A 9,327-nucleotide genomic window follows, 5' to 3' on the forward strand; every position below is an offset into this window, starting at 1 on the left:
CGTGGCGGTTATTGACCAATCACAAGGCCGAAGCTGTCCTGAAGTGGACCAATGGACAAGAGGCATGGCACAAACGCATATGTAACGCTGTTGGCTGGTCTAGTTTTCAGGACCGGAAACGATGGGTGTGTATCCGGAGTAGCTAGATATTCAAAATCGAAAGACTGGTGGTGAGTAAAGTATCTATTTTAGGCTTACGTAAATGCACAGATCATCTATGTTTTTTTCCCCCTGCTTAGTTATTGTAACATTAACGTTACACACACACTGAAGTAGGCAGTGCAAATGACAAGCCAAATTTAGTTTAACAACTGATATCGGGCTAGCTTGCTTGCAAACTGCACCGGTACCAAGGGTGTATTCATTACGCCGTTTCTGTTGCAAAACGCTTCTTAAACGGAAGCAAACGGAACGAAACTTGGAGTGACCTACCTGAATTTGTTTGATAGAAATTCTCGTTTTGCTCTGTTTGGTTTTTAAACGGTTTCCGTAATGAATACGCCCCAGCACTCACAAATTAGCTAGCTACCCTGTTTATTTTAACCAGAAACGGTGAAACCACAGATGAGTAGGGGAAACACCGAATTAGTTAAACTAAGGAAAGTCATGACGAATTCCTGTCAACTAAACGCACTGTCACAAACTATATTGTTGTGTAGTAAACCAAGTTAGTTAACGCCGCTCTCTGCTCTCGCTCCTGTGTGTCAGATTATGGAGCTGCGGCCGTTGGTCATGTGCTTTGCGCTGTGCGTGGTCTATGCCTTTAGTAAACCCACCATCGAGAAAAAGGACCGCGTCCACCATGACGACCCGCTTAGCAACCGTGACCATGAAGATGCAGAGAACTTTGATTACGACCACGAGGCGTTTCTAGGACAGGACGAGTCCAAGACCTTCGATCAGCTCACACCAGAAGAGAGCAAGGAGAGACTTGGGTAAAACACACACACTCGAAGCAGCTACATTTGTATAGAAGTGAGAAGTGGATTTGTATATTAAAGATGGTTTAATACGCCATCTCTCTCTCTCTACAGTATGTTGGTAGAGCGTATAGATGAGGACAAGGATGGCTATGTGTCAGTGGAGGAGATGAAAAAGTGGATCAAACACAGTCAAAAGAGGTGGATCTATGACGACGTGGACCGCCAGTGGAAAGGTCATGACCATAACGGAGATGGACTGGTGTCCTGGGAGGAGTACAAGAATGCTACATATGGATACATACTGGGTATGGGGGACACTCTGAAAGGAGTATAAGAATGTAATCTACGACACCTGACCAGTGCCTTTTTACTGGAAGGTCTGATTTTTCTAATTGGTGAGTGTGACCTTTTTAGATGATCCAGACCCAGAGGATGGCTTCAGCTACAGGCAGATGGTTTCACGCGATGAGAGGAGATTCAAAATGTCTGACCTGGATGCTGACCTGAAGGCCAATAAAGAGGAGTTTACAGCCTTCCTCCATCCTGAGGAGTACGACCATATGAAGGATATAGTTGTGCTGGTAGGTCATAAAACAACTTAAATGTTTTATTTATTGTCTAAGGTAGCCAGGCAGTAACAACTCTGTGCCGCTACCCTCCTGTAGGAGACCATGGAGGACATCGATAAGAACGGAGACGGCTTCATAGACCTGGAGGAGTACATAGGTAAGTTATAACATCTGGAGAAGTACATGGGTTATTTAATGCCTGCTATAATACATGGAGTTCTTAAATGTTAATACACCTGGAGGAGGACATGGGTGCGATTTTATAGCATCAGCAGAGCCTGAGTGGGTGAGAACAGAGAGCGGTTAATTGACATTTCTCTCTCCCCTTTCGTTCCCTTCTCTCCCATCCTCAAGGTGACATGTATAACCAAGAGGGGGATCCGTCAGAGCCGGAGTGGGTGAGGACAGAGAGAGAACAGTTTACTGAGTTCAGAGACACGAACAAAGATGGCCGCATGGACAAGGAGGAGACCAAAGACTGGATCCTGCCTTCAGACTATGACCACGCAGAGGCAGAAGCCAAACACCTGGTCTACGAGTCAGATAATGACAAGGTGTGTGGGTGTGTGTGTGTACACACATGTTGATGTTTGAGCTAGTTGCCTGCATCGTGTGTGCATTTAAGCAAATAATTAAACACTTAATTTTTTTTTCTCCCTTTGTAGGATGGCAAACTGACTAAGGCAGAGATCGTTGAGAAGTATGACCTCTTTGTTGGTAGCCAGGCTACTGACTTTGGAGAAGCCTTGGCAAGACACGATGAATTCTAACCCTTCCACTTCCCATACTGGGTTGGGCTCAATTACAATTCAAGTCATGGAATTGAAATCCCAATTTAAAAGTAGCGCACTATATGGAGTGACATTTGAGATGGAGTTTTTCACTCTGATGCCAAGGACAATTTATTTGATTTCCTGGCCTATTATACACACTAGTGAATGCATTACTTTGTACTAAGTAGTACACGATCAGGACACCACCTTGTTCCACCTCTGCCTCCACCACCCTCTCGGACAATGGAAAGGATATTTCCTTTGGCTTGTCTTTTTGTTTGCAGAGCAACTTTGTTATAAAAAATAAAAAAAAGATTTATAGAATACAGTAGTGTTTGTTCAAACATGGTTACAAAAACAATCTATCATGCATGTAATTAAGTGCCGAACTGCGTGTTGGGTTAAATTTAGGAAGTGAAATGTAATAGAAAACAAACTGAATTGATCTCAACCCTGGTGTGTGTATAGCCTTGTGTGTATTCTGCTATGCGTTGGACTATGAAGGGGTGCTATAACACGGGTGGGCCACTCTATGGGCTACCACCACAAACTGCTCTTTGAGTTGATAAACATACCACCAATGTGGCCAATCCTCCCAGGGTTGGTTGTTGTAGCCCAAGGAGTGGGCCTGAATCTTCATGCATCGGCCAATAGTGGTCCTCGGTGACCCCTGTGTGTCCCTTGGTAATGCTTAATTAGGGGTTAGATCAGTGTTTCTCAACTTTAGTCCGAGAACCCCCTGGGTCATACATTTCTGATCTAGTCCCTGTATTAGCACAACATATTCATAGCCCTGTGCTAGTACAGGGATGGAACATCCTGTTTTATTTTGGAATCTGCTTAATTCTATGCTGTGCCACACTACACACTCATACACATATTACACTATGTTTGGAGGATTATTCAAGTCAGATTTCCCTCAGGCTTCTTTAGTTATTGTTGTCATAACTGTATAATGCCCCTCACTTACTGTATGACCATCTATAACCACTGTTATTGGTCTGGTTCAACTTCACTTAAACCCTTTGTTATAAGGGCTGTTTAACACTGCCATAACAATGTCAGGACTGTTGGTGTATAATCAGTTGTGCTAAATTGACACAGTATGATTGTTTATGACATGTTATGTAGCCCGTATGACAGAGGGTTCTAGTAAAGTGTTTGCGTTGTCTTATATAATGTATATGATATAGCTGTTTTTTTACACACAATGCAGCGCCATGCCTGTCACTGGTGACTGCCCTGTACATACATTGTCACCTGTTGCTTTGTCGACAGTGTGTGTGCTGTTACCAATCATATGCAGAAGAGTTTTTCTGATTAAAAGGATGTTGTGGAGTACTGATGTGTGGGGTTGCTTTAATAGAAATATAATGAATCATTCTACTTCCATGGGTGCTATGTATTATATAGGGTGAAAAGTTTTAGACCAATCTAAATAAAATATGTTTCCACATATTTTAGAACCATCGGATCAATTAAATTATTCAGTTTCTTTTAAAAATGAAACCGGAATAGAATGCTGTGGATGTATCTAAATTAATGACCCTCTTATAGTGCCTCCAATCACAGAGTACATTTAAGCAATAAGGCACGAGGGTGTGTGGTATATGGCCAATATACCACAGCTAAGGGCTGTTCTTATGCACGACGCATCGCGGAGTGCCTGGGCACAGCCCTTAGCCGTGGTATATTGGCCATATATCACAAACCCCTGAGGTGCCTTATTGCTATTATAAACTGGTTCGCAACGTAATTAGAGCAGTAAAAAAAAGTGTTTTGCCATACCCGTGGTATACGGTCTGATGTACCACGGCTGTCAACCAATCAGCATTCAGGGCTCGAACCACCCAGTTTATAATTCCCTATAAGACATGAATCAACACATAGATCGATAAAACGTCTCTGTCCACCGAATCATCAGTAAGATGAACAACAGAGTTGAAGTCACAATGCTCCACAGAGGTCTAAGCTCTGTGTGTGTGTACAGTATGTGTGTGAATCTGCATCTCTATCTCGGTGGGGCTGGAACTTGATACCTGCGTTGCTGCAGAAACTGCATCCTACAGTTCTAATTCAGGCAGCAGCATCTATACATAGAGTCAATGTGAGACAAAACGGTATCGACCACCGGAAACATAATGCATACCGGTTTTCAGTATATGCACATACAATCACACATACAGTAATGCCTATGTCATAAATGCATGCGCAATTACACAGGGACATGTATACATTAATACCAGTCATCCAGTTGGAATGTAGATGTTGTCTCCTGCTGAAGTCTCAGTATGCTAACAAGCCTATAAAAAGCACTGTCACCAAACCATGAATATTCATCCATGTCCTGGCGAGGGTGACCTATGAGGGAGCAGCAGAGGTCACAAGGGACGGGACTTGGATCAGAGGGACTCAACCCCCCTGGGACCTGTCCTAATGGACAGAACACACACATCCTCATACTTATGCTGCATTCGTAACCAAGTGGGAATTGGGATTTTATCACATGCGACTAGGAAAAATCCACATGAACAGATTTTTTGACACTATAATTTGTTTACAAGCATGATATCTGTACTTTTAGTTTATGGTTTACGCAGCTTGTTGGCCATTAGCCAATCAAAGTTTCTCAACAAGTTAAAAGCATGTGAATGCATCTAATTACGACTTCACAACTGATAGATTCCCTACTCCCACTTGGTTACGAACGCAACATAATACACACACATACACACAGCCAACCAGCCAACTCTCTCGTGCCCCTTTCTCTCTCTCCTTCATTTCCTCTCTCTCATCCCCCTTTTCCTGTCATACCTGTGCTCCTTGTCTCAGACTTCTGGATTAACAGAAGGTTAAAACAAAATACAAGAAACTGCCTCATCTCCCCTCCTCTTTCCTCCTCCTGTCACCCCTTTTGTCCTCCTCCACCTCTGTTGTCATCTTCTCCTCTCTCCTCCTCCTCGCTCGCTCTCTCTTTCTTTTTGTTCAGAGGTGTACCTGGGAGTCCTCCCTCTCTCCACCCTGCAGCCAGACAGAACCAAAACCAGGACACACACCCAGGTAAGACTCCCTCTCTCCTCTCTCTCTCTCTTTTTCTCTCCCAGGGTGTGGTCAGTGATGGGTATTGAGGTGATGGTGGGGTTGGGTTAGAATATTGTGTTGCTGTTAGATATTTGACTGTGGATTAGGGTTAATGTCATTTCCAGTCTTGGTTGTAAATGAGGGGATATAAGAACCATATAAATACAGTATGTTTTCTTTATCTTAATCCTTTATTTAACCAGGCAACTCTAACTTCTAACCAGGCAGGTCTAAAGAGAGTGGGTTAGAGTCTGAGTGAGAGAATTCAGCCATGATGGAATAAACAATTCTGAGACAATACACTGTGGAAGTGACTTGCCATGCACTTGTAGTACGTGCCCATTAGTAGCATAGCATGCTGGAGATAAGCAAAACAGAAAAATTACATCAAAAGTGTTTTTCTTCCTGATTAGCAACAGTGTTTGATATGATGATGTCAATGTAATTGCGTATTACAGTAGTTGTAGACTGCTTTCATGGAATATTTGCCACCAACATGGATGATGGTTAGGAGCTGAGTGAGGCGGTTTCCCCGACTCAGATCTGAAAACATAGAAGGTTTAGGACAAATGTGAAGGGGTAGGAAGTGAATTGGGACAGTTCCTACTCTGGACAGAAACATTCTCACATCCTTTCTTTAGAGATCTTACACTCATGATGTCCTTTCTTCTGTCCCCCTCTCTCCCTCCACACCTCTCCCCCATGTGCTGTGTTGTCAGCAGGTTTGACAGGGAACAAGGTTGTGTATCCTTTGAACAGCAGGTCTTAGTGCCAGACTAGCAGAAACACAAGAGGCCATCTGACACACGCACGCGCACATGCACACACACACATCTATAACCACTCTATAACACATACGTCTGGATGTATCTCAAAACATGCACTTTTATGAAGTCCATGAGATGGTGGCGATCATTTATATGGATCTAAAGTTAACAGCATGTGCTACAGATGCATGCAATGTTCCTGCCAGCTGCAGTATCCCACACTAGTTTTCTAATACCCACTGTCTATTTGAAAAGTTACAGTAATTTTTGGCCAGCCCTCTGGAATGTTGCGGGACTGTGAGTTACTTTTAAATAAAACAACATGTTATTTAAACAGCCTGCCATGTCACTTTGTTTGGTATTCTAAGGGATGGGGCTGGGAAATGTAACCACTCACTCAAATTTAAATACAGAGCTAGTTTGGATGCAATAATTTACATATTTTGACAGACTCTACATGTCTCTGTGTGTCTTTATCTCTCTCTCTAGGACCTAGGTGATGACAGGCAGTCATATGGGCACACAGGCAAAGCCCAGCTCCTCCCCCTCTCCCCTGTCAATCAACCCCAATGCCACAGCAACCCCAGAACCTGGGCCTGGAGGTCACACCCCCACAAAGTTTATGAGCGAATTGCACCCCCTCCACAGTGAGTAACAACCAATCAGGGGAGGGTTTCCAGAGCCTTCAAAGCTCTAAGTTAATTGTCAGAACCAAGTTAAAGTGCCGTTAAAGTGCATAAAGTACTCAATTGATAAATAAAATATTCTCACAAGCTGGTGAAACCCTCCGGTGTTATATAAAACACTTGGTTTTGATATATTAACATTGTCTGTGTGTTCGTGTGTGTGTGTGCGTGTGTGCGTGTGTGCGTATGTGCGTATGCTTATGTGTGTGTGTGCGCGCGTGTGTGCACTGCCATCCTGGGCTGTAGGAGCTCTATGCGTGGTGAGTGTGTGTCTGGTGTTGTCATACTGTTTGTGTGTGTGGAGGAAATGTCTGAAAAAGAAAGTAAAGGACACAGAGAAGGAGAAGAAGGGAAAGAACGGCTTGAACACGGACACTGAGCTGGGGGGGGCAACTCTGAGGTACACATACACACACACACACACACACACACATTGCGTAATATCAACTCTCTGTGGAGGGCTACACACAAACTTTTAATAAATAGCGTGGCGTAAAACAACAACCTCTTGAGGATCGGACCCTTTTTTTCAATTTTTGCCTAAAATAACATACCCAAATCTAACTGCCTGTAGCTCAGGCCCTGAAGCAAGGATATGCATATTCTTGGTACCATTTGAAAGGACACACTTTGAACTTTGTGGAAATGTGAAAGGAATGTAGGAGAATATAACACAATAGATCTGGTAAAAGATAATACAAAGAAAAAACAAAACCGTTCTTTTGTATTTTTTTCTACCATCGTCTTTGAAATGCAAGAGAAAGGCCATAATGTATTATTCCAGCCTAGGTGCAATTTAGATTTTGGCCACTAGATGACAACAGTGTATGTGCAAAATTTTAGACTGATCCAATGAACCATTGCATTTCTGTAAAAAAAAATGTATCAAGACTGCCCAAATGTGCCTAATTTGCTTATCAATAACTTTTCGTGTTCAAAACTGTGCACTCTCCTCAAACAATAGCATGGTATTCTTTCACTGTCATAGCTACTGTAAATGGGACAGTGCAGCTAGATTAAGAACAATTTAAGCTTTCTGCCAATATCAGATATGTCTATGTCCTGGGAAATGTTCTTCTTACTTACAACCTCATGCTAATCGCATTAGTCTACGTTAGGTCAACCGTCCCGTAGGGGACCCACCGATCCTGAATACGTTTTTTAAGCTGTGTTGGTCTGCTGCTTAGTAGGTATCAGGTTCGTCTGTGTGTTTGTGTGTGTGTCCTATAGCCCCTAAAGGATGAGGGTGACACAAAGACTGGATTGACTGGCAGGGAGGAGGAGCCTAAAGAGGAAGTGAAGTTGGGCAGACTGGAGTTCTCATTGGACTACAACTTCACAGAGAACACGGTGAGAACTCCTTGTTCGATCCCTGCTCTAACACATCTGATTCTGCTAACCAATGAGGACCAGGACTGAGTAACAACATATTATTCCATCAGACACATGCTATAGCTGTGGGTCTTCTCCCTACCCTCTGCCCCCCCCCCCCCTGAAGAAGAGCTGAAGAAGGCAGAGAAAGAGGAGGTGCGAATGGAGAGACCAGGAGGATAGATAGAGTAAAAAAGAGAGAAGGAAGAAATATATAGGAAAGAAAGTCACAAAGCACTTACCTCTGGCACCCTCTCTCTCCAGTCAGAACAGCTGGGTGATAACTGTCTGTCTCTGAGATGTTCCTACAGCAGGGAAATTAAGCATCGTTGTCCTCGAGGCAAAAAACCTAAAGAAGATGGACGTAGGAGGACTGTCGGGTGAGCTGGGTGTGTGTTTGTGTGAGAGAGAGAAAGAGACAGCGAGAGACAGAAAGAGAGAGCGTTTTTGTGTTAGGTTGATCTCTGTCTCCTCTGTCAGACCCCTATGTAAAGATCCACCTACTACAGAATGGAAAAAGACTGAAGAAGAAGAAAACCAGCATCAAGAAGAACACTCTCAACCCTTACTACAACGAGTCCTTCAGCTTCGAGGTGCCCTTCGAACAGATACAGGTACACTCACACCCCACCACACACACACACTCTCTCTCTCTCCCTCTCGCTCACTTATCCCTTACAATGAATTCCTTTATAATTTATCAACCCTTCGAGCAGAGGTCTGTGTTTCTCTGTGTGTAGAAGGTGTAGGTAGCAGTGACAGTGTTGGACTATGATAAGATTGGGAAGAATGATGCCATCGGGAAGGTGTTTCTGGGTGGAGCCAGCAGCGGCACGGAGCTCCGTCATTGGTCAGACATGCTGGCCAACCCCCGCCGGCCCATCGCCCCCATGGCACGGCCTCAAAACTGAGGACGAAGTCAACGCTGAACTGGCTGCCAGGACGTGATGTCATATTACTAGGCAGCTCTCTGTAGCAGACTGACTTTGCCCTCCTACCCACCACAGGAGGTTGGTGGCACCAAATTGGGGAGGACTAATGCGGAATCAGTGGAATGGTATCAAACACATCAAACACATGGTTTCCAGGTGTTAGATGCTATTCCATTCGCTCCCTTCCGACCATTATTATGAGCTGTCCTCCCCTCAGCAGCCTCT

At 43.9% G+C, this 9,327-nt stretch overlaps 1 protein-coding gene and 1 pseudogene across 1 annotated transcript; both read left to right on the forward strand.

The window, feature by feature from the left end:
• The first annotated feature begins 63 nt into the window (after positions 1-63).
• On the forward strand, positions 64-3,606 carry calub (calumenin b). Its single transcript, XM_039001299.1, has 7 exons — positions 64-170; positions 709-935; positions 1,035-1,228; positions 1,338-1,504; positions 1,589-1,649; positions 1,847-2,046; positions 2,158-3,606. The coding sequence occupies exons 2-7, from the start codon at positions 712-714 to the stop codon at positions 2,260-2,262; spliced, it is 951 nt and encodes a 316-aa protein (XP_038857227.1). The 5' UTR covers positions 64-170; positions 709-711; the 3' UTR covers positions 2,263-3,606.
• Positions 3,607-6,682: 3,076 nt separating this feature from the next.
• Positions 6,683-9,118, forward strand: LOC120053234 (annotated as a pseudogene).
• The last annotated feature ends 209 nt before the right edge of the window (positions 9,119-9,327 follow it).

This window comes from Salvelinus namaycush, chromosome 9 (genome assembly GCF_016432855.1).
Source record: "Salvelinus namaycush isolate Seneca chromosome 9, SaNama_1.0, whole genome shotgun sequence".
Classification (NCBI taxonomy): domain Eukaryota; kingdom Metazoa; phylum Chordata; class Actinopteri; order Salmoniformes; family Salmonidae; genus Salvelinus; species Salvelinus namaycush.

Bases quoted from the DNA above. Each gene is read 5' to 3' on its own strand.
- calub (XM_039001299.1), top strand. From the start codon at position 712: ATGGAGCTGCGGCCGTTGGTCATGTGCTTTGCGCTGTGCGTGGTCTAT. The intron at 1,505-1,588 runs GTAGGTCATAAA...ACCCTCCTGTAG, and splicing joins TGAAGGATATAGTTGTGCTG to GAGACCATGGAGGACATCGA. The intron at 2,047-2,157 runs GTGTGTGGGTGT...CTCCCTTTGTAG, and splicing joins ACGAGTCAGATAATGACAAG to GATGGCAAACTGACTAAGGC.